Here is a 26712-nt window from a genome sequence, read left to right on the forward strand (position 1 = left end):
CATTCTAGGACCCTTGTGCATTGCCAGAAGTGTTTTCAGCTTGCTGCAATTACTAATGCTGGGCATACAGTATACCATTATTTCGGGCTGATAACTGCAGTTTGTAGCCACGACCAACCACAAATTATTGGATCTGTCAGACATGCCAAATCGTCCGGCACATCAGACCTATCTGATCATTTGTGAATTGTTAGTTGACGGCATCCACCAGTGTATGTGCTGCCCCTTCCCAAGCATCCAACCATTCTCCTTTTCCTTCTCGGGGGAACTGGGTGGGATGGAGCAATCACATCCCGCCACTCTCTGCATGCATAGAGGCAATTACTAGTGCTGTATGCATGAAGAAAATCATGAAGGACCGCTCTTGTGGTAAGAGCTGTCCTTTGCAATGTGTGGACTTCCGAGTTTATGACCCAGGAGTCCATCTGTGCATGTGTCTAGTGACGCGGCGAGTGCTTGGAGAGATCAGGTTGGATCCCTCTCAGAAGGGGCAGTGCAATAGTAGCCCATATGCTTCTATTGAACAACGCCATCTGAAGATGACGTTGCCTGCCGCACCCAAGCCCCAGAATTTATCACATTCCGGGGCTTGGTGCATATGCAGTACCCGGCCTTACTGCCGGAAGCTGCATTTTTGGAGGTTTGGACACATTTTTCAGCTTGCTGCATCTTGCCCACTGTGAGGTATCTCGTTGTATGGCCATGTATCTGTTGGGTGTCAGGCTGTTGGATAATGTCTGTCTGTATGCCCAACATTACCAATAATAGATGACGATTTTTTTATTATTATTATTATTATTATTATTATTATTATTATTATTATTCTTCAGTTTGTAAGGTACCACATCTATCTGCAGTCGGACAATAGGGAAGAACAGAAAAAAGGACATACAAGATAGAATAATTGTGGACATGAGAACAGAAGCTTAGGATGGGCCCTACTCACAAGCGTACTTGCATCTAATAGGAAGAGGACACACCTGAGACAAAAGGAGCAAATAATGTTATGGGGGAATTTATTTGTCTTACTGAGCTCCTGGTAACTGTTGTGCACATTATTTTAATCTAGTCTACAGTCCTTCAAGCGAACCGTCCCTGAAAATTCACCTCTTCAGGATAGCTTATGAAATTTATGCAACAGCCCAAATAGGCTTCATAAACTTTCCCATCCATTTACAGCCCCACTGTCCACACCGTATACTCACATTTTCTTTCTTCACTTTCCCATCCTCCTGGCCCCAGGCCAACATTGCTGTGTGAGAATATCATACAGACCACCAAGAACCTTTCCAATGTGGTGGACCATGGTGTAATAGATGACATCTATCTTTATGTATCAATGCATATTTTCCTATAGATTGTAAGCGTGCGAGCAGGGCCCCCCTACCTCTGTCTGTCTGTTAGTACCCAGTTTTGTTTTATCACTGTTGTTTCCAATTGTAAAGCGCACCATATAAGGAACAGTTAATAAAAAATAAAAAACATTTTTTGTACACACGCCCAAAAGCACCCGGTTTAGCTGTGTATAATGGTTAAACCAGTCTAAAGTCCTGCTTGGGGTACCCAAACCACTAACTTCTCTCACATTTATTCAAGCCACCTCAGGAGGCAGTGAGAAGAATTGTGTCTCACGCGGCTAATGGGTGCCCAATCAAGCAACAATTGAATTGCTCTGTTGGGCGCCTGGCAAATAACTGAATTCTCCGCTTATTTGACCGATGTGAGAATGCATTAGTGTGGGTAAGTCCTAATTAAAAATATGGCTTTCAGAGGCTGTTTAAATATTTTAAAACTGTGACATGCTAATTGACGTGGTAGGGAATTCGATAAGCAGATGGCGGCACAAGAGAAGTCTTGTAGGCAGCAGTGATAGGTGGTTTCCAGAGATGAGTTAAACTGTGGTACAGCTAAGAGGTCAAGAGAGTATATTGAAGAGACTTGTGATATGTGAAGTGCTTGTATGTTGAGGTTTATGTAGGTAAAGGCAAGACATTTTAATTGTATTCTGGAGGACATGGGGAACCATGGTAAGGCTATTTTAAAATATTGCAGCATGTGGAGCTGAGAGAGCTAATTCTTGGTTTCATTTAAAATGGATTGAAGCAGGATTATATAGGTGAGAGTAATGTCAGATAAGAGGAGCTTGCAATAGTCAAGACGAGATGGTGGCACAGATAAGAGTAAGTAAGACTAATCTATATAATAAATTGTATTGCTGATAAAAATGACAACATTATGGCATGCGTGGCACACTGGACCTAATATGTACTGCGTGTGTCTGCTGCTAGCTCACTACAATCTGTACTCCCAAGTCCTGCACACAGTAGCAGACAGCTGTGCCCTTTCCTCATCCTGAATGGGGTGTCCCCCCCATGTCTCAAAACAGGAAGAAGCTCCATGGTGTCCCTCGCTGGAGCAATCACTGCTCACTGACAAGGGAGGCCAGGAGATCACCGTGGCAGGAATGCTGGTAAAAGCGAGCATGTAAGATGTAGGCGAATGCTCACTGAGGGCCTAGTTATGTGGCGAAAAAACACACAGGCAACGCAAAGTGCAACTACTAGTGAATGCAAATACTTGGTGAGTGCTGGTTGTGGCACATACTGTATGTGTGTATGCGAGCACGGGTTTGAAGTCGAGTCACAGCGGCTTGAAACCTGTTTACACTGCTGTCTGGACCCAGGTTATTGCTGAGGCTTCTCTTCTGCCAGCGCTTGGAGATGACATAATCTCCAAATACCATTGAGACTGCTCTCCATACTGTTTGAACGGGACCTGGGTCAGATGACCTGGTTACCCGTTCACACTGCCCCATAACCCGGGTGATTCCCAGACCAACCCAAGTAGCTACTTGGGTTGAAATGCCAACACCACAGTAACCTGGATCAAAAGCTGTGTGTGAAAGGGGTAGTATCTACACAATATTAAATACAGGTGGTATACGCTTTACCCATTTTTCATAATGTGTTTCTTGGTGTTTTCCAACTCCAGTCCTCAGGACCCCTGAATGTTTTTCAGGTTTCCTATAGCTGGTGTACAGGTGTATTCATTACTGGCAGACACATTTTTAAAGATCCACATGTAGTACTAATTATTTCACATGTGATATTGAGGAGATCTAGGGGCTCCTGAGCACTGCAGTTGTGAGACACTGCTATAAAGGTAAAAACTAACTTGAGAATATCAATATTGAATAGAAAAATCATGTTTCTGAGTGCGGTTTGTTTCGATCTAGGCTGATGTCTGTCCCAAAACCTTTATCAATACTGAAACAATGAACGTCTTCCTTCTTTTCTCATTGCTTTGATGCTATTTCCTCAAGTAGGAAGGTAATAACATAATAAACTTAATATTTTTGCACTAACCATTCTAAAATGTTGTATAAATAGTGCACATTGTCTTTTTTTTTCCTCATGACATTGAAAATGTTCCATGATAATGCACTGAAGGTGATGGATTAAGACAGTCATTATTGAATGAAAGGATAATGATTACATAGTACAGTCGACCATCAAAGATAGTGTAGGAGATTATGACAAATATGTTCACCCAAGGGGAGTCACAAGGAAAAAGAAAATAGATTATTCAATTTGTGAAAGATATAAGCTATTTATGTATTCACTTGTCTTATTAGCTAAATAACTTGCCCTTTTTCTTCTTTCATCAGAATTCAATTCGACATAATTTGTCTCTGCACAGCAGATTTATTCGAGTTCAAAATGAGGGCACTGGAAAAAGCTCATGGTGGATGATCAATCCAGATGGTGGAAAAGGTGGAAAGGCACCCAGAAGACGTGCTGTGTCGATGGACAACAGCAACAAATACACCAAGAGCCGGGGTAGAGCAGCAAAGAAAAAAGCAACAATGCAGGTGGCCCAGGAACCTGCAGATGATAGCCCTTCTCAGCTCAAGTGGCCAGGAAGCCCCACATCACGCAGCAGTGATGAGTTAGATACATGGACAGATTTTCGTTCTCGTACAAACTCTAATGCCAGCACGATAAGTGGTCGTTTATCTCCAATTCCGGCTACCACTGAGCTTGATGATGTTCAAGATGACGACTCTCCTATATCTCCTATGCTGTACAGCCCTGGCAGTATGTCTCCATCCTTAAGTAAACCATCCACAGTGGAATTGCCAAGGATAACGGATATGGCTGGAACAATGAACTTGAATGATGGCCTCACAGAGAATCTTATGGATGATTTGCTGGATGACATTTCCCTCACTCCTTCTCAGCAATCATCTCCTAATGTTGGAATGCAGAGAAGTTCCAGCTTTACATATGGCACTAAGGGCTCAAGCCTCGCCTCTCCATCCAGTAGCTTCAACAACACTAGTAGCTTCAATTTTCCTTTGACCTCTTTGCGTCAGTCTCCAATGCAAACCATCCAAGAGAACAAGCAAGCAACATTTTCTTCCTTAAATCTTTACAGCAACCAGTCTCTGCAGGACCTGCTCGCCACAGACACACTTAGTCACAGTGATGTGTTAATGACTCAGTCTGATCCACTTATGTCTCAAGCCAGTACTGCAGTCACTGCTCAGAATTCCCGTAGAAATATAATTTTGAGGAATGATCCTATGATGTCTTTTGCAGCCCCATCCAACCAAGGGGGAGGTCTGGTTAATCAAAACTTGCTACACCACCAGCACCAGTCCCATAACTCATTTCTCGGTGGCAGCCGTGCCTTGTCCAACAGCATAAACATTGGTTTAAATGACAGCAACAATTTGGACTCATCTAAACACCAGCAACAGTCCTCAGTCACTCATTCTATGCAAGCCCTCTCAGACACGCTCTCAGGATCCTTGTACTCCACAGGCTTGAACCTTCCAGTGCATGAAAAGTTCCCAACAGATTTGGACCTGGAAATTTTTAATGGGAGCTTAGAATGCGATATGGAAACTATAATTCGCAATGAACTTATGGATGCAGATGGGCTGGATTTTAACTTTGATTCGCTCATCTCTGCTCAAAATGTTAGCCTAACTGTGGGAAGCTTCACAGGTGCTAAGCAGACATCATCACAAAGCTGGGTACCAGGTTGATGAGATACATGGAAGAGCCAGCTTGCCAGGTTAGTTAAGTTTAATAAAAGTAAATTGCCATATATATATAAAAGCCAAATATACTGCAGTTTGTCATGACATTGTTGCGTATGTAGAGGTGGTTTTATCATCCACGGATTAATTTGCCCAGCCGAATGTAAAACAATTTGTAAATCATCTAGAAAAAAATCAAATAGAAAAAAATTGTCTGTCCTCACTAATACAATTTGTAACCTAAAAAATATCTTCATGCTTAAAAACATTAATTTCTTTCTTCAGCCATTTAAAATATTTAACTTTTTTTTTTTTTTTTGGCAATTTTTTTTTTCATCACCATTCCAATTCAGAATGTTTTCCCACTGCTCTTGAATGGTTTTTTTTTTTTTAGTTTAAAAGCCGTTTTGTAGTTTATTTGTGTCCTTGGTTTGTTTCTTTAGACCAGGGCTGGCCAAACCGGTCCTCGAGATCTACCAACAGTTCATGTTTTCCAGGCCTCCTGGAGATCTGTAGAATTGTCAGTTGGGAATGAATGCAGCACAACTTAATTAGTAATGACTACACTTGTGCACCAGCCAGGTGGTCTGGAAAATGTGAACCGTTGGTAGATCTCGAGGACCGGTTTGGCCAGCCCTGCTTTAGACTGTTATTAGTGATTGTTAATTCTTCTGAATTGTCCACCGTGTGATGTGTACAATAGCAATCACAGTAACTTGCATCATGATGCGAGCAGAGAGACTTTGGCACACCTCTTTCGGCTCTGTTTACATCAGTGACAGGCAACATGAAGCTATTTAAGCCATTACTTGCAGCCTAAAGCTCTCTCCTGCTTTTGTTATGTTTGTTATAATTTATAAATGCCTGATGATAAAGTACTGCAAATAGGTGTAGCTTTCATTGATTACATGTATTAATTTATCTTGCTACTGAGATTAAGGGTAATGTGCTGTCCTTTTAAAGGTAGTGTGTCAGGTTGCCTATTACTGGTATAGACTGACATCCACTCCCCTTATGCTGACAGTTTGAGAGCTTGTTGACTGGCAGACGTAACTTTTCCCGCAGAGTGATTTTGAAAAGAAGTAGATAATTTGTAGGAGGAGGGGTTTCAGATAAATGCTTAAAAGATTGTCAACGTTCTACTTAAAAAGACAGCTACTTTTTGTGTGATTGCAGCTGTAATATTTTTAATATATTTAAATTGCTCTCTCAAATCACCAGTGTTCCTTTTGTACTCTAAACTATCGATCACATCTTCCATCAACATTTTGTTCATGGAGCCCATGGATCACTTTAGTAGCCCTTGTCTGATTTGGATTTTTATTGTTTGCTTCTTTGGCGATTAGGGTCTTACTAGTTACCTGTAAAGTTATCTTACCTCACTCTTGTTTCTTCTAAAATCTTTTTTTTATACAACCAAGGGCCGGATTCGGTTAACTGGGGTAATTTGCCACACTTGGAAAGGGGTTGTTGCCTTTGGCTTTTATGCTCAAGGCTATTCAGGCACAGTCCCAGCCCCATTTTCTTGTTCAGTAAATTTGCTGCTAACCCATGATAACCTATGGGTACCAGGATAATTACCCTGGGTGTTATGGGTTAAAGCATTTATGGCACTCGCGAGAAGGGCACCTGCCACGGAGTTCTGTACAAGCCTACCTCAGACTTTAACAGAAATCTGCATTACGTGCAGTCTGCGGGCTGTAATAGAATAGCCCCAGCAGACCAATTAGCACGTGGTTAATTACCGCAGCTAATTGAATATGGCCCAGAAGTGTTCTATGAACTCTTCTCATTGCTTAGCAACATTGCTATATAGTCTGTGAAGTCATAGTTTCATTTTAAACGATGACTTCATTATTATATTCCTCTGTTTGTGTTGACATTACATTACAATTAATTTGTGTATGTTGTGTTTGTGTCCCAATGTATTTTTTAAAATTTAAGTATAACATTTCAGATTACACATTAGTCCATCCCTTTTTCTGAATCGCTACATATTCATTTTAACTTATTCTGGGTATCAACCCTGTTACAAATGTTTGCATCATCTACAAAAACACATACATTCTCTATAACACAAGTAATACAACTAATGAGTACAGGCCTAGGGTTGATCCCCATGGTACTGCGCTGGTTACCAGCTGTCTTTCAGACAAATCTTTACACATAGCACTATGCTGTATTTTAGCCAAATCCAAGGATTTACAGTTTCTGAATTGCTTATTGTGTGATATAGTGTGAAATGACTTGATGGAGTCTAGATAAGCTACCATCCTCTGATCCGTCCTGATCTATCATTGTATTTGCAAAGTCAAAAAATACATCTGATTTGTTTGACATGATTTCCCAGCAGCAAATGTATGCTGCCTTGGATCTTGTAATTTGTTTGACTCTAAATAGTAATTATTTTTGTGTAGTGAAAAGACATTTGCTATTCTGTAATATGTTGGTATTATACCTATCATCGGCCATTGATTAAATACTCTAGTAGACTTTACAAAGCTGTTGCTCTGCTTAAAAAGTAAAGTCTGCATAGCTCATACATAAGAGTGGCTTGTATGTTTTTTAATTTCTTGTGAGTAATTTTGTGTTTGATCTTTTAATGTCCTCTCATTTTTTCCTGCTGCACTAGACTTTACAATGGAAGGGGTTTAGGGTTTTTGCAAATATAACGTAACGCATCTAATTTCTTTAACAATTTTAGATGAATACTTTATATAGCATTTAGGGGCAGATTTAGTAAGCTCGTGAAGTGATAAATTGGAAGGTGATAAAGGACCAGGCAGTCAGCTCCTGTCATTTTTCAAATCCAGCCTGTAACATGGTAGCTAGGATCTGATTGGCTGGTCCTTTACCACCTTCCATTTTATTACTTCACCGAGCTTAATAAATCTGCCCCTCAGTCCGTAATCTCCCACTGCCTTGCCCTAGTGATAGTCTGGTGGAGAGATCATAGCAAGTCCTGCGGCTAGTCACCTATGCCTTGTCATCTTGCCAACATCATGGGATTTGAGTATCATGAGTACGTACTCTGCAAAAATACAGTATACTTGTCACAACTAAACACCTGACAAAAGGTTAATGCTACATACACTTGTATAGAGATGTGTGTAATTGAAAACCGTTAAAGAACAGATAGAACTATAGGGTCTGTTTTTCCCGATAAAATCTCTTAAGAAGGTGGGGAAAAAAATCACAAAAGTGGAAAGAAAGCCTTTTAGCATCAGATATACGCTTTACTACTCAGTGTGGGATCATGTCTGTACTAGAACCTTAATGAAGCAATGTAATAGATATATTGGGCAGTACACTATTAACAGCTGTACTTTATTGCTCCTAAAAGGATCACCGGGGGCTATCCTATATTAGCCCCGTTGCCGGCATCCTTTTCCGGGAATTATCTGGAATTGTGGCCTGAGGCACCCGAAGCATAATCTGCGATAAGGAGCCACCGGAGCCACGATAACACAGTCCCTGATCCCATGTGTTTTCGTGCGATCGCGGGTCCAATTTTGGCCGATCAAAACTGCCTCTAATTGGATACCATGATAATGACCATCTGCTATTAATTGCAATATTCGGACGATTTGATCGCATCGGGGCTAATAGGATACCGCCCTTAGAGAGAGCGTGGCAAAGTAGAGGATTTACCATATGTGTTTGGAATAGATTTGGCTCTCACTCCTGCTGTAAGATATAGAGGCGATTCAATTGTTGTTCTCCGCAGCTGATGCCGAGCAGAGTAATTCAATTGTTGCTCCGTTCAGACGCAAATAGCTGCGTGCGGTGGGTGGGCATTTCAGCTCGCAGCTTCCTGAGGTGCGAACTGAAATGTGCATTAAGTCGCTATTTTCAAAGCAGTACTTAAGACGGGAAGCGGTTAAAATACCACTAGTCAGGATCCCGGTGGTAACCATGCTGACGACGAAATCCCGACTAGCTGTGAAATGCCGCCACCGGAATATCTGCGACACAGTCTATTCTCTCTCTCTGGCTGTCTACAACACCCATAGAGTGAGAATAGAACTTGTGGCGAGCGCAGTGAGCCACCGTGCCTGCAATTGGATTTTTTGCACTTTTTCCCTGCTGCCAGCAATCTTGTGGACGGGATCCCGCTCTGGGGATCCCGTCCGCCGGCAATTCATACTGAACACCTTTAGACTGATTTAGCCAGTCTGTGCTGCTAAACTCATCACTTATGGGAGCACACACAGGGTGGAATGAAGGGGTGCAATTGAATTCCTCTGATGGGAGCCCACAAAACAATTAAATTACCCCCAATGAGAAGATGGCATTTGTATAGATCTTGGGTGTAGCTTAAGGTCTATATATCGCCATGGAAAAAGTTTTTCTGCTATCCTGGCCAACAAAGCAGACTGTTATTATAAGATGATTATTTTGCGATTGCCCTATTAAAGGTGTTAGACAGTAATAGTGAGATGGCATGTACATAGCACACATAAGGGAGTATAGTTTTCCAGACAAAATAATTTGCTTAGTCTCCTAACAAAAAAAAATCAAATCCCTGAATATGACCAAGTAATCTTTCAAAGTGGAACCCAATAGCATACTGTCAGTTATATTCAATATTTGTCCATGATTGAATGTATATTGAGCATTGTAAAGAGTTCTGTGTAAAACTGAGAAGTACATCCTGTTTAATTGATATTCATCACATATTGCTTCTGTGTTTAATGTGTCACCACTCCAGAAGTAGCTTGTAAATTTATGGATGAAATTATTACCGAACAAATCCAGAAAACTCTCAACCACCTACACTAAGGAGACCAGGGGGCTTCTGGCTTCTGTACAAGCTGTAACCATAGGGACTCATGTGTAGCTGGGCGTTATACCTGCTTGTTTGGCGTAAGATATGCATGTTCATTTAATTAAAAAAATAATAATAATAAATAAAGCAAGCAACTTCATCTGTATACAGATCGGACTCTTGCGCCTCCATGGGCTTGGAGAAGTAAGGGGAGGGAAGGGGTGTGCAAAAGCAGGTCAAGTACAGCAAGCACATGTTTACATAATTGTGGCAGACCTGCACGACTGATGATGATGATGATTATGATGTCCGTTGCCAGTTCTAGCTACCGATTGTGGGTTCACCTCTGAAGATAGGTGAAGATGGTTTATGTACATCTCCTCCCAATGTTTATGGGTCTGCGCATGTGCAGAATGATCCTGCATGATCGCTCACAGCCTCCCCCCCCCCCCCCCCCACCCTTTAGCAGCAGCATGATTGACATTCTGTGGCAGAGGCATGTCACCCCTGTTTTGTAGGCGTGTCAAGAAGACGCAGACCTCTCGACTCCAACAGAGGACTGTGAACCGATGGTCGCCAAGGTTATCCAATGCTGCCTCTACGGACACAGCACTCAGAGCTGCAATGCATGCAGGAGGCATCTTTTTCCTACAGACACCTCCTGCAGGTATTAGAATATTAGTTGTACAGTATTGCACAGCCACTTTCCTGCAGCTGTGCAGTATTGTACATCTCTGCATCAGGCCCTCTGTGTGTTAAGCTTGCAACATCTGTTTCAGCAGACAATTATTACTGTGCTCATGTTATGTTGTGGTGTTATGTCTGTCCTTTGCGGGATCTGTTAAACAAGCTGATCCTGATCCAGGATAGCAGTGTCCAGATGCCTCGGGGATCACACTCCTCCTTCATTGTGGACACAAAATAGACACCCGACGCTAGCAGAGCCTCCTGGAACCTGGCGCACCAAGAGGGACTGTTTGGCGTGACTGCAGCAATGATGTATGAGGATACATCTATAACTATTAAGTTAATGAAAGGAGCTGGGTCTCATCAGCACAGATAAGGGATGTGTGGCTCATGTCGTTCCTGAAATTCATGCTTCCAGTGTTATTATCTTTAATAATCTAGTACTGGATCAGTGTTAGTAACTGAGCCGGGGTGTCATGGCACAAATCACTGCCTATCTACACTTTTAAATTATAGGTTTAGAATAGATTTTACTGTGCAGATTGGACATTATGACTGAGTCACAAAGCCACCAAAAGGTGGAAGCAGAGTTAAAGCTACCCAAGACACAAATATAAATCTAGCTGATGCTTCATATAATCATGTAATCCTATAATCCAGGTATTCATTGTGATCGTATGTCCCAAAAACAAGAAGATCTTGTTAAATCTGCTCAAGAAGAATATTTGACCGGATGACCCTATGGCCAGAGTGACCATTTCAGCCAGCCATAAATAATGGGCAGCTTGCAATGTGGTCTTTCAGTGGACTGGCTGGATCTATGCAAGCCTGGTCAGTGTTTTACCATAATAACGTGGGAAAGATGTTGATTAAAATGGAACTATTGGGTAGAAACATCCTTTCACAACACAGGCAGTGGTCAGTATCTTCACTGTCAGCGTTCCTGTGCCTGCATAGAGTACTGTGGGAACTCCTGTTCTCACCGGACTCGTTCTACCTGTTTTGTGATATCTTTCCATGCCCAGTATTGCCACAGTCAGAAACGAGGCTGCCCATGAAGTCTCCAGTACCATTGGAGGGTGAATGCCTTTTCGAGCGACAGACAGCAGCTCTCTGCTTATGTATTAGTAGATAATCAAAATGGTGTAACATGTAATGTAACTGAGCTTCACAAGTTATTTGCTTGATGGTAAATGCAGTAAATCCTGATTAGTATGCAAACTTCTGTTTTATTGACTCCGTGTTGGCCATACTATACTATATCCCTCAAAAGATCCATTATATGTTCTGATTGGTTGCTGGAGTGGGACAGATAGGCAACTGGCATGCATCAAATCAGTGTTAGTCACTACTTATCGTGTATACCCAACATGTGCCTTACATTTCACCCATTGTGAGGAAGCATTGTGATCCAAAACTATAATAAGAGGAGATATGAGGCTGCATAATATGGTGACTATCAGTTCTTATATAGGTTTTGCTTTGTTTACTAGTAATCATTTGGTTCATTAGTTTATTCTAATTAAGTGGAGCAGCTGAAATATGGTCACAGTGCAGTGTGCACATTCCAGGGTTTACATATGCTGGATATTTGGACATTGTCACTGGAATCTTCCTAACAAGTTGGTCATGGGCTGAATAATAAAGAAGTATGGTAGATTTTGTAAAAGATTGGGCAATGTCACCACTTTATCTCTCTAAGGCTTGATACATTTCCCACTCAATTGATACATTTCCCACTCAATGAGACCAGAGTGGCTGCATACAAAGTGATCCTTCAGTGGCAACTATTACTGAAAAATAACTGTGCTGACGCAGGTGGTTAGAGGTGGTCTTCCTGCCACATTATCATCAGACTTTTACATCATTATTTGTGTGGCCAGAATTGTGGTAGAAGGGCAGACCTGAATTATTCCAGGGCAACAAATTTTACCCACTGCCGCTCGCTTTCTCCATCTGTTATAACAGCGTAGCATGCAATGTATTGAGAGCCGTCCCAGCGCTGCTCCATCTCTGGTTCTGCAGCCTCTCCCCCTTTGCCACCTTAAAGGGTAAAAGTGATGGTGCTAATATGTGTAGCTTATGGAGATAATGCAGAATTATACTGTTTAGGTGTTAAGAGCAGATCGGTTGGCAGACCGATAATCTGACTGCAGCAGTGCTGAAGCACTCGGCCACCCTTTAGCCAGCACCTAGTGTGATAGGCTTGCAGGTCATGGTGTATTTCAACATGACTTGATCTGTCTACAGGTAATCTTTATTTTTCTCTGACGTCCTAGTGGATGCTGGGAACTCCGTAATGACCATGGGGAATAGCGGCTCCGCAGGAGACTGGGCACAAAAAGTAAAAGCTTTAGACTAGCTGGTGTGCACTGGCTCCTCCCCCTATGACCCTCCTCCAAGCCTCAGTTAGATTTTTGTGCCCGGACGAGAAGGGTGCAAGCTAGGGGCTCTCCTGAGCTGCTTAGAAGTAAAAGTTTAAATAGGTTTTTTATTTTCAGTGAGACCTGCTGGCAACAGGCTCACTGCATCGTGGGACTAAGGGGAGAAGAAGCGAACTCACCTGCGTGCAGAGTGGATTGGGCTTCTTGGCTACTGGACATTAGCTCCAGAGGGACGATCACAGGTTCAGCCTGGATGGGTCCCGGAGCCTCGCCGCCGGCCCCCTTACAGAGCCAGAAGAGCGAAGAGGTCCGGAGAAAGCGGCGGCAGAAGACGTTCCTGTCTTCAAATAAGGTAGCGCACAGCACTGCAGCTGTGCGCCATTGCTCTCAGCACACTTCACACTCCGGTCACTAAGGATGCAGGGCGCTGGGGGGGAACGCCCTGAGACGCAATAAAAACGATATAAAAACCTTATATGGCTAAAAAAAATGCATCACATATAGCTCCTGGGCTATATGGATGCATTTATCCCCTGCCAGTTTCCTGAAAAAAGCGGGAGAAAAGGCCGCCGTGAAGGGGGCGGAGCCTTTCTCCTCAGCACACAAGCGCCATTTTCTTTCACGGCTCCGCTGGAAGGACGGCTCCCTGACTCTCCCCTGCAGTCCTGCACTACAGAAACAGGGTAAAACAGAGAGGGCGGCACTATTGGCAGCTAATATATAAATACAGCAGCTATAACAGGGAGTAACACTTATATAAGGTTATCCCTGTATATATATAGCGCTCTGGTGTGTGCTGGCAAACTCTCCCTCTGTCTCCCCAAAGGGCTAGTGGGGTCCTGTCCTCTATCAGAGCATTCCCTGTGTGTGTGCTGGGTGTCGGTACGATTGTGTCGACATGTATGAGGAGGAAAATGATGTGGAAGCCGAGCAATTGCCTGTGTTAGTGATGTCATCCCCTAGGGAGTCGACACCTGACTGGATGGTAGTAATTAAAGAATTACGTGACAATGTCAGCACTTTGCAAAAAACTGTTGACGACATGAGACAGCCGACAAATCAATTAGTGCCTGTTCAGGCGTCTCAGACACCGTCAGGGGCGCTAAAACGCCCGTTACCTCAGATGGTCGACACAGACCCTGACACGGATACTGAATCCAGTGTCGACGGTGACGAGACAAACGTAATGTCCAGTAGGGCCACACGTTACATGATCACGGCAATGAAGGAGGCATTGAACATTTCTGACACTACAAGTACCACAAAAAAGGGTATTATGTGGGGTGTGAAAAAACTACCAGTGGTTTTTCCTGAGTCAGATGAATTAAATGAGGTGTGTGATAAAGCGTGGGTTTCCCCCGATAAAAAACTGCTGATTTCTAATAAATTATTGGCACTATACCCTTTCCCGCCAGAGGTTAGGGCACTTTGGGAAACACCCCCTAGGGTAGGTAAGGCGCTCACACGCTTATCAAAACAAGTGGCGTTACCGTCTCCTGATACGGCCGCTCTCAAGGAACCAGCTGATAGAAGGCTGGAAAATATCTTAAAAGGTATATACACACATACCGGTGTTATACGGCGACCAGCGATCGCCTCAGCCTGGATGTGCAGTGCTGGAGTGGCTTGGTCGGATTCCCTGACTGAAAATATTGATACCCTGGATAGGGACAGTATATTATTAACTATAGAGCATTTAAAGGATGCATTACTATATATGCGAGATGCACAGAGGGATATTTGCACCCTGGCATCTAGAGTAAGTGCGATGTCCATTTCTGCCAGAAGAACGTTATGGACGTGACAGTGGTCAGGTGATGCGGATTCCAAACGACATATGGAAGTATTGCCGTATAAAGGGGAGGAGTTATTTGGGGTCGGTCTATCGGACCTGGTGGCCACGGCAACGGCTGGAAAATCCACCTTTTTACCCCAGGTCACCTCTCAGCAGAAAAAGACACCGTCTTTTCAAACCCAGTCCTTTCGTCCCTATAAGGGCAAGAGGGAAAAAGGCCGCTCGTTCCTGCCCCGGGGCAGAGGAAGGGGAAAAAGACTGCACCATGCAGCCTCTTCCCAGGAGCAGAAGCCCTCCCCCCGCTTCTGCCAAGTCCTCAGCATGACGCTGGGGCTCTGCAAGCAGACTCGGGCACGGTGGGGGGCCGTCTCAAGAATTTCAGCGCGCAGTGGGCTCACTCGCAAGTGGACCCCTGGATCCTGCAGGTAGTATCACAGGGGTACAAATTGGAAATCGAGACGTCTCCCCCTCGCCGGTTCCTGAAGTCTGCTCTACCAACGTCTCCCTCCGACAGGGAGGCAGTATTGGAAGCTATTCACAAGCTGTATTCCCAGCAGGTGATAATCAAGGTACCCCTCCTACAACAGGGAAAGGGGTATTATTCCACGCTGTTTGTGGTACCGAAGCCGGACGGCTCGGTGAGACCAATTTTAAATCTAAAATCTTTGAACACTTACATAAAAAGGTTCAAATTCAAGATGGAGTCACTCAGAGCAGTGATAGCGAACCTGGAAGAAGGGTACTATATGGTATCTCTAGACATCAAGGATGCTTATCTCCATGTCCCAATCTACCCTTCTCACCAAGGGTACCTCAGGTTTGTGATACAAAACTGTCATTATCAGTTTCAGACGCTGCCGTTTGGATTGTCCACGGCACCACGGGTCTTTACCAAGGTAATGGCCGAAATGATGATTCTTCTTCGAAGAAAAGGCGTATTAATTATCCCTTACTTGGACGATCTCCTGATAAGGGCAAGGTCCAGGGAACAGTTAGAGGTCGGAGTAGCACTATCTCAGGTAGTGCTACGTCAGCACGGGTGGATTCTAAATATCCCAAAATCACAGCTGATTCCAACAACACGTCTACTGTTCCTAGGGATGATTCTGGACACAGTCCAGAAAAAGGTGTTTCTCCCGGAGGAGAAGGCCAGGGAGTTATCCGCGCTAGTCAGGAACCTCCTAAAACCAGGACAAGTGTCAGTGCATCAGTGCACGAGAGTCCTGGGAAAAATGGTGGCTTCTTACGAAGCGATTCCATTCGGAAGATTCCATGCAAGAACTTTTCAGTGGGATCTGCTGGACAAATGGTCCGGATCGCATCTTCAGATGCATCAGCGGATAACCCTATCTCCAAGGACAAGGGTATCTCTCCTGTGGTGGTTACAGAAGGCTCATCTTCTAGAGGGCCGCAGATTCGGCATTCAGGATTGGATGCTGGTAGCCACGGATGCCAGCCTGAGAGGCTGGGGAGCAGTCACACAGGGAAGAAATTTCCAGGGCTTGTGGTCAAGCATGGAAACGTCTCTTCACATAAATATCCTAGAGCTAAGGGCCATTTACAATGCCCTAAGTCAAGCAAGGCCTCTGCTTCAGGGTCAACCGGTATTGATCCAGTCGGACAACATCACGGCTGTCGCCCACGTAAACAGACAGGGCGGCACAAGAAGCAGGAGGGCAATGGCAGAAGCTGCAAGGATTCTCCGCTGGGCGGAAAATCATGTGATAGCACTGTCAGCAGTGTTCATTCCGGGAGTGGACAACTGGGAAGCAGACTTCCTCAGCAGACACGACCTCCACCCGGGGGAGTGGGGACTTCATCCAGAAGTCTTCCAAGTGATTGTAAACCGTTGGGAAAAACCAAAGGTGGACATGATGGCGTCCCGTCTCAACAAGAAACTGGACAGATATTGCGCCAGGTCAAGGGACCCTCAGGCAATAGCGGTGGACGCTCTGGTAACTCCGTGGGTGTTCCAGTCGGTATATGTGTTCCCTCCTCTTCCTCTCATACCAAAAGTACTGAGAATCATAAGAAGGAGAGGAGTAAGAACGATACTCGTGGCTCCGGATTGGCCAAGAAGAACTTGGTACCCGGAGCTGCAAGAGATGCTCACGGAGGACCCGTGGCCTCTACCTCTAAGGAAGGACCTGCTCCAGCAGGGACCTTGTCTGTTCCAAGACTTACCGCGGCTGCGTTTGACGGCATGGCGGTTGAACGCCGGATCCTGAAGGAAAAAGGCATTCCAGATGAAGTCATCCCTACCCTGATCAAGGCCAGGAAGGATGTAACTGCAAAACATTATCATCGCATTTGGCGAAAATATGTTGCGTGGTGTGAGGCCAAGAAGGCCCCTACGGAGGAATTTCAACTGGGTCGTTTCCTACATTTCCTGCAAGCAGGATTGTCTATGGGCCTAAAATTAGGATCCATTAAGGTTCAAATTTCGGCCCTGTCGATCTTCTTCCAGAAAGAACTGGCTTCAGTGCCTGAAGTTCAGACGTTTGTCAAAGGGGTACTGCAAATACAGCCTCCTTTTGTGCCTCCAGTGGCACCTTGGGATTTCAATGTAGTTTTAGGGTTCCTAAAATCACATTGGTTTGAACCACTTGCCACAGTGGATTTGAAATATCTCACATGGAAAGTGGTAATGCTGTTGGCCCTGGCTTCAGCCAGGCGCGTATCAGAATTGGCGGCTTTATCCTATAAAAGCCCTTACCTGATATTTCATTCGGATAGGGCGGAATTGAGGACTCGTCCTCAATTTCTCCCTAAGGTGGTTTCAGCGTTTCACGTGAATCAACCTATTGTGGTACCTGTGGCTACTAGGGACTTGGAGGACTCCAAGTTGCTGGACGTAGTCAGGGCCCTGAAAATATATGTTTCCAGGACGGCTGTAGTCAGAAAATCTGACTCGCTGTTTATACTGTATGCACCCAACAAGCTGGGTGCTCCTGCTTCTAAGCAGACGATTGCTCGTTGGATTTGTAGTACAATTCAACTTGCACATTCTGTGGCAGGCCTGCCACAGCCAAAATCTGTAAAAGCCCATTCCACAAGGAAGGTGGGCTCATCTTGGGCGGCTGCCCGAGGGGTCTCGGCTTTACAACTTTGCCAAGCAGCTACTTGGTCAGGGGCAAACACGTTTGCTAAATTCTACAAATTTGATACTCTGGCTGAGGAGGACCTGGAGTTCTCTCATTCGGTGCTGCAGAGTCATCCGCACTCTCCCGCCCATTTGGGAGCTTTGGTATAATCCCCATGGTCCTTACGGAGTTCCCAGCATCCACTAGGACGTCAGAGAAAATAAGAATTTACTTACCGATAATTCTATTTCTCATAGTCCGTAGTGGATGCTGGGCGCCCATCCCAAGTGCGGATTGTCTGCAATACTTGTATATAGTTATTGTTACAAACAAATCGGGTTGTTTATTGTTGGAAGCCATCTTTTCAGAGGCTCCTACGGTTATCATACTGTTAACTGGGTTCAGATCACGAGTTGTACGGTGTGATTGGTGTGGCTGGTATGAATCTTACCCGGGATTCAAGATCCTTCCTTATTATGTACGCTCGTCCGGGCACAGTATCTTAACTGAGGCTTGGAGGAGGGTCATAGGGGGAGGAGCCAGTGCACACCAGCTAGTCTAAAGCTTTTACTTTTTGTGCCCAGTCTCCTGCGGAGCCGCTATTCCCCATGGTCCTTACGGAGTTCCCAGCATCCACTACGGACTATGAGAAATAGAATTATCGGTAAGTAAATTCTTATTATTTGCACAGAGTCCCTACAAGTCTTAATATAGCTATGTCAGTGGGTGTTGAGGACCATATGAGGCAGCAGAGACATTGGGGAGAATCCTATTAGCCACGCACAGCTCGTGAAAATGAAGTAATGCAAAATGAGGTAATCAGGATAAACCATAGGAAATAGGGGAAGATTATGGAGAATGTACACACTGCACAATATCAGTACTTTTTGGCTGATATTTTCTGCCAAGGCCGACCAATCAGATAATCGAAGGTGAGCGTTTGATTGCCCAATTATCGGCAAATTGGTCTAATAATTGTATAATGTGTACCTAGCTTAGGAATGCTGCTGGCATTTAAAGGTGCGTGTCTCATCACCATTATTTCTTATGGTGTGTACACACGGTGCGATATGCACTGAACTTTTCTTACGATTTTGACTACTGTATATAGTCAAAATCGTAAGGAAAGTTAGTGCATATTGCACAGTGTGTACACAGCTTGCGATGCCGATGCGCGGTCCTGCGGGATCGGCATTGCAAGCAAAAATAGACTGCAGGCAAGTCAATTTTGACTATCTCGTGTAAAAGATAGTCAAAATTGTCACTTAGCCAAAATCGGTATCGCAAGCCATCTGTGCTTGTGATACCGGCCACAGTCCATGTCGCATAGTGAGAATTGGGCATAGCCCGAATCTCACTGTGTGTATGGACCTTTAGACCTCTAGACCTCTTTAGTAATGCTCGTTTAGTGCTCATTAGGATTTTCAAATGGGTGATGGTCTTTCTAGCAGCTTGACAGCATTCCCAATTTCATTTCATTCCATTTTTTAGAACCTTTCTTAAACCCCCTTCACATCGCATGTTGTAACCAGTATATTACCATTTCATTACCGTTTTGGTACCTTTCACACTGAACCCGTTTCACCCATACGAAACTGTGGTTGTCATTTTAAATGTTTATTTCCTGCTTCTGCCTGGTGAGATCACACATGGAGACAGCCTATCACCTTCTGGGGCTTGCAAATACCGTTTCAGACCCTTTCACACACTGCACAATTAAACGGGTCTGAAACGGGTAGGACCCTGCTTTTTTACCGTTTCAAAATCCCGGTATTTTGTAAACGGTAAATTGAAGGTGACCCTTTCACATCGCAGCTCGAACCGTTTAGGAAGCCAGTAAAAACGGCAAATTACCGGGTACAAGCTGCGATGTGAAAGGGGTATAATATGTTTTGACAAGGAAGTTGTATCTGACAGAAAAAAATGGTATGTGAGGAAATACCAAAATGTCAACACTGCAATTCTCCATTAAATTTGCACCACATGTTGGAGATTATATGGCATAAGTAATCATAAATCAAGCTAAAATTCACAGTACAGGTTGAGTATCCCATATCCATATATTCCGAAATACGGAATATTCCGAAATACGGACTTTTTTGAGTGAGAGTGAGATAGTGAAACCTTTGTTTTTTGATGTCTCAATGTACACAAACTTTGTTTAATACACAAAGTTATTAAAAATATTGTATTAAATGACCTTCAGGCTGTGTGTATAAGGTGTATATGAAACATAAATGAATTGTGTGAATGTAGACACACTTTGTTCAATGCACAAAGTTATAAAAAATATTGGCTAAAATGACCTTCAGGCTGCGTGTATAAGGTGTATATGTAACATAAATGCATTCTGTGCTTAGATTTAGGTCCCATCACCATGATATCTCACTATGGTATGCAATTATTCCAAAATACGGAAAAATCCGATATCCAAAGTACCTCTGGTCCCAAGCATTTTGGATAAGGGTGACTCAACCTGTATATACACAGAGCATTGTTCTACACCAGTCTCTTCTGTGTGTTTTTCCCTTTTTCAGCTGTGGACAAAAAAACAACAACCTGGGGATACTGACAAAAATAATGCCCAAACTATCAAGAAATAGGAAATAATCTGTAATAGTTTGTTTAGTATTGCGCCAACCTTTGTAATTTGTGACCTATAAATTACAGTGAAGAAAGCAGTGTACTGAGGGGCAGGGGACATGACCCAATTAATGATTCATAGCATTGCATTGTGAGAAGGGGCAGCCCTGTGGAGGAAGGTGGAAAGTTTTGTGGGTGCATCGTGTCTGTCTGAAAACCAATCACAGATTGTGCAGTAACCTCTTGGGTCTTCTGACACTACCAGGGCTACTAGTCTCTACTGCATAACAGTAGCCTATATAGCTATGCTGTATAATGTACCCTCTATATAGCCCAGTAAGACTAATCTTGCTATATAGACACTATGGTAATGTGGACTGAATTTGTGCAAGCGGGTGCAGCAAGATTCTTCCACAAGAAAGTTACTCAGCCTACGTCTGTTTGGTTGAGTGGCAAACACTATAGCAGGCATGGTTTCACATCTGTGACTGAGGATACTATGATATATGGACAACATCCGTGCCATGCTACCTAAACTACTCGGCCATTACATGTGCTCTGTGAATAGCGGCATTGTCATCTCGCCTGTCAAGAAAGAAATACTGCAACATGAAGTGAAGATTGTTGCTCAGTACAAATAGTGATTAGCAATCACCTTGCCTTGTAAAGGAATGCATGCAGGAATATTTACTCCACGTTACAGAACCACCAGTACCATATACAAGTTCTCAAAACAGTGGATTGGTTCATGCTTGCTCATCTGTTTGTCGAGAGCATTGTGATTGGTGTTCCATAGCCTCTCCCACCATTACTTAGTAGTCCACTGGTTCTGCTTGATGAACCACTACACTTGCAAATGAGCTTGCTAGGCATGTGTGACTGACTAGTATATCCTGGTCTATGCAGTCCTCAGCTGGCTATTTTTTTTTTTTTTTTTTTGTATAAAACTGCTTGCACCTCAGGTTAAAATTTGCTGCCAATTTACCTGCGGTTTCTCTCCTAGTTTTTTTTTTTTTTTTTGTTGCACTTTCATTTAATAACAGGCTATCACAATTGTATAGCATGTAATTCCAATCACTTGCCTTTGTTAATTTCCCCTCAGATTCCAATTTCATACTTTTAATACCTTGTGAAACATTAACAAGCTGAACTGTTTTGGTCAGGAAAGCTCCTTTCCAAATACACCCCCCAAAACCACCCCTCTTTCAAAGTCACTCAGCTCTCATTCACACTGTCAGTGTGGTGAAAGGTGTATTTGTGGTGGTATACCTCCAATTGCCCCAGGCTAGCTCTCCAGGGTGTGAGCAGTACGTGAGAAAGGGGTCCCCACTTTACAACGGTCATGAAAACATGAGGTACATACATGCAGCAACCGTTCCGTATTTTAGAATGACTTGGGTGCCAATGTAACCAGTTTGTCTGAATGACAGTTTTTGTCCATTTTCCAGTGTTAGGGAGCAAATGGTTGATTGTAATTTGCTCCCATACATTACTAGATTTTAACTCCGATTGGACAGCATTCTATATACAGGTCCATATGGCCCTTTTCTGGCTGGTACATTAGTTCTACACAATGCCTTCTACATATACCCTACATGCTTTGTTCACATTATCTCCAGCCCTATCACACACTCAGTAGCTCTATCACCAGGGTGTGTTCCTCCATATACACACACTGGTTAACCCACTAATGGCTGGATTCACTAGAGTCCCAGCAGTCGGCACTACCCCCCCCCCCCCCTGCCCCCGCCCCATTCCTTCCTTCGAGGGCGGCTCTGCTACCGTACTGTGGTAAGGGCAGAAAACCCTACTGTCTGTGGATTTTTTTTCGAGTCTTGGCAGGATAAGAACATAAATCTGTTAGCTGCAGCCTGCGGGCTGCAGTCCAATAGCCCCGGTCACTGCTAATTGAGTCCGGCCATAAATGGCACTCCCCTCCCTGACTCTGACTTTGCAATAGTCATTCACGTCTCCTTTAAGTAGAGGACTTCCCAAACGTGTGGACTTCCTCCCTTTTAATGGGTTGCGCTTACCCACTCCTGGATAGGGAATTTCGCATAAAAAATAAAACAGGGTGAGGTAAAAAAAATAACTTCCAGATTTTATAGGTTAACAAAAAAGGCATGGCAAATGCTATTAAAACATGTAGTACATAATCTAAAAGTGTATGGAATACAGTTTATTTTCATTTGGTTTTGAATATGATATAATAAAGATAGTAACCATCTTTTATTGTATAATTTCCGGTCATTTCCAGCATTGTCGCTTCAATTTCTTGACAAAGCTCACTTTTCATTTGTCTGGCTACATTAACAAACCGAAAACAATTTTAAATTTACTGAGCAGAGGGACAGGATCAAAACAGATGCATACACATGGGCAGGAGAGCGAGAGAAGGAAAACAAAATCAAGACAGCGGAGTTAAGAGAGGCAGCAGGATAAATACACTGTAGTAGTCCTGCAGTGTGGGGTACAGTCCTCTCTCACATTCATAAGTACACTTTAATCAAAGTAACCAGACCTGTGGTACAAATACAAACATAAGTTGAATGTAGCAGAATGACACTCCAAGAAAACTGCAGCGTAAAATTAACCGATACAAGCAGTGTAGACATGTTAATTCATAAGACGTGTAGTGAGGGCCCTGCTTGTGAGATTTTACAATCTAGAGGATTATAAAACTATAGCTGGGATTTATCAATTGTTTACTGCTGGCATAGTGAAGTGGAGAACTTCAAGTTCTTCGAAGGTCATTCCACAGCTGTGTGACCATATGATATCACAAATGGGGATAGGCCATAATGAGAGACTTGTATGAGTAAGGGTTAACCAGGCCCTTTTCATTGGGGTTGGGCAGAGGATTTAAAATTTGTTAAATTGATGTTTTGTTTACTTATCTGTATTGTTGATACTTTCTAAAAGGTTGGACCTAAGAAAGTATCTTCAAAGGCATTGGCTGAAAAGTCCTAGAAAACTGCTGTATCCAACAACAAATCTTTTTTTTTTCCTAAGACAATCTACTTCTGTTTATTCACTGCCAACTAACTCTGTGGTTTTTTCCCACCCTTCTTTATAGGACCAGGGGACTGACAAGAGACCCTTTACATGAAACCCTTTGCCAAAACTGCTGTCAGTGAGCGGACAGTGATACTGTTTACAGCTTATGACCTTTTCCTGAAACCTGCATCAATTTCCTAACCTTGCAGAGACTACGAGAAGAAATCCTTCAGCTCAAGTAAAGGTCCTTTCAGGATATTCCCCCCTCATGATCCAGTATGCAAAGTCTTCTGCACAGGATGAGACCGTAGACGGAAGAGTACAATATGCTCCTTGTGAGCACTGTGTCGTTATACAGAGGTGTTTGTCAACAAATTCATAGTTGGTATAGCTGCCACGCATCACTTCCTCTCCCCACCTCCTCTACCAGCTGTAATCTGCTTAATCAAGGTGTTCATTTCTTTTATGGGGCTGGTGGTCAATTTGTTGCAACCTTGACTTTGTGAGACTTACACGTTTTCTTATTTTATTTTGTACTTTTTTTTTCTCTCTTTTCTTTGTGATACTAGCAATGTGTTACAGAAATACTCTGCTAGAAATGTAAGCTAACAATCAATCTTATACAAATATTGACTGCCTCCTCTGATATGCCAAAAGGCACAATTTTCCATAGGAGTGACTATACCCAGTACTTTTATTTCCGTTTGAAACCTACTTTTAGTTTGTTTTTGTTTTTTAAAGATGAGGCAATTCAGGGATAAATATGTTACTGACATGGTACTACTTCCTGTCACCTTAATCGGCTGTATACTGCTGTAAATATCCTGATCAGTGCAGCTGGTTTTTAATGCTATGTTTCCATTATTTGTATTTAGTTTTAAGGGTTTATTTTCAAGCTCTTATCACCAAACTACCGTAAGTTGTATAAAAACTGAAAATGTGTTAAACATAGCAGTCTATTGGCAATGCTGTGTATGCATGTGTACCAAAACAACACTGATTACTGTACACGGGGTGTTTATACTAAGCATTGCACTATATGGGTCTTCCATTACTTCACATGGAACAATCTGTCATGCACGTGGGAGCCCTGGACAGCGGAATGATCCTGCATTTACACTGTCCTCTGCTTGCTGAATATGTTTCAGGCTACACTTATCTAGAAAGCACAGAGGTGCTGCAGGGGCCCTTCCATTATACACCTCAGCATGTCTGATATTGTCTATATGAATTTTTTTTTGGGGGGGGAGGGTGATCTGTGAACAAACATCAATGGTACATTATTACAACTTGATATATAAAGTACAGACGCTAGTGTATGACTGAGGTATACCCTCTGTACTTCTTGATATTTCTTTTTCCTTGGCATTATGAATATAAATATATAAATATATTTTGTTATGTACAGAGATTAATCATTATGCATGGGTGTTAGGAAACCGAAGCAAACTAGCATTTTTTCAGAAAGGTTAAGTGCATGTGTTCATATGACGTGGCAACGATACCATTGGAAACATCAGTCCTTCCCCCTACTACGCACTTAGCCATCCACAAATACAGAATTCTTCCTTCCAGACCTCTACCACCTGCCATTATTGCTGAGACTTTTGCACCTGTCCATTGTTAATACACTTTTTAGCTGATAGCACCTGAAAACTGCATTGAAAACATAGTGAATGGTTTTTTACAAGACCATCTTCTTCATTGCGTTCAAAAATGTTATTGCTGCATTCACAATGTTAGAATGCAGCACAAAGATGCTATCCGTACAATAGATTGTATTGGTAGAAGCGCAACACATGAAAAGTGCATGTAAAACGCGATAAAACTGCATCACTCAAACGCGTGTAAAGTGCTTGTTAGTTTTCATTGGATTTCCCAAGTGCATATATGTGAAGGAGCCCTAAAGTTGTGTTGTGGGAGACTTCTGGGAATCTCTGTCGTAGTCCTCACATGTTTGTGGTCCTTTGTCAGTCATTACTATACTGAATGTGGTTGTACTAGAAATTTAGCATACCTTGTCATCATAACTCAGAGTACTGAGCCTTACTTGTTGAATATAGCTCACAGTATTTTCAGGCGATGGCTAATATCATCCTGCACATTAACACTAGGCCCTGGACTTAGATCTTAGACATGTTGCTCTGTCTACAAATGAAAATCCTCACTATCCTCCCCCTCTCAGATGCGATGCTTTGCATGATAATATCATGATAGTCACATCACTAACTATGAATGTCATAAAGAACCTCTATTAAATTCTTTTCTACTGTATTTACTGAACACAGTGGACTGTCTTAAAGCGGTACTTCCACCTATGGGAAAGCTGTTACTAAGGTGCACCTTCCCTGAATGTTGAATCGGCCTATAATTGTAGCTTGTCACTTTAAAATGTCGTCAGGGTGGGGGGTGAACAGGAGAGCCAATACCAAAACACCAATCTTTTGATTTTCATCTGGGGCTACAACAGGAATTGGTGAATTCTGAAGAACAACTGCACGTAGCAGGCTCTGGGTCCCAGTCTAGTGGAAGGAGCTTTTAAGTTTCAGCATTGCATTTTTTTTTAATTATTATTATTTTAATTTACATACACTTGTTTTAGATCTGTCATCTGACAGATACATATGTTCTATTACAATATTCTATATGAAGAAGAACTTCATAACAAGTCCAGTGGTAAAAATACCACCAGGTAGTGAAGCATATTTGTGTTTTGTGTTTAGAAATATGACACGTAAGCATACATAAATTAGTTGGAAATCTGAATAATATATTTTCTTTAAAAATGCAGAGTTCATAGTTCACCAATATTACAAGGTTTAGACATTACCTGTCCATCATTAATGGCTCTTTTAAAAAGATGGAAAAGAGCAGCACAGCCCTCATTGCTCTGTGTATAGTAGGAGAATACTTAGAAAGAAGCACATTGTCCGCTTGGAGTATGCAGCATCATATTAATACACCTGCGAAAATCTCTAGATCAGGAGCTGTACTGGTGCTCTAGTGAATAACTTTACCAACTTATAGTAAGTAACTTGCCTATTTTTCACTTAGTCTACAAAATTACCTGCCACATAAGGTGGTCAAATATTGGTGCTTTTGCCTAAAGGTGCATACACACTTAGCGATATAGTAAACGATATCATTCATTTTCCCCCCTCCTGAGTGATATAGTTTACTATATTACCCAGTGTGTATGCAGCGGACGACGGCCGAAGTGCTGCCCCGCAGGTCCTTAACGACCCTCTGTGTCGGCCGTACATGCAGTTTAATTTGGACACCTCATCCAAAGCGGCATGTACAGCCCGGCCGCGGCATGACGTCACTGTGCGATATCGCTAGCATTATCGCACAGTGTGTATGCCCTC

The 26712-nt window shown here is 43.0% G+C and overlaps 1 protein-coding gene across 1 annotated transcript in view; it reads left to right on the forward strand.

The window, feature by feature from the left end:
• Positions 1–25627, forward strand: part of FOXO3 (forkhead box O3) — a 198829-nt gene extending 173202 nt beyond the window's left edge. The window contains exons 2-3 of the mRNA XM_063917075.1: positions 3668–5082; positions 23424–25627. Coding sequence (XP_063773145.1) covers positions 3668–5053 — 1386 coding nt within the window. The 3' untranslated portion in view covers positions 5054–5082; positions 23424–25627. The remainder of the gene's footprint in view (positions 1–3667; positions 5083–23423) is intronic.
• The last annotated feature ends 1085 nt before the right edge of the window (positions 25628–26712 follow it).

Source organism: Pseudophryne corroboree, chromosome 4 (genome assembly GCF_028390025.1).
Source record: "Pseudophryne corroboree isolate aPseCor3 chromosome 4, aPseCor3.hap2, whole genome shotgun sequence".
Classification (NCBI taxonomy): domain Eukaryota; kingdom Metazoa; phylum Chordata; class Amphibia; order Anura; family Myobatrachidae; genus Pseudophryne; species Pseudophryne corroboree.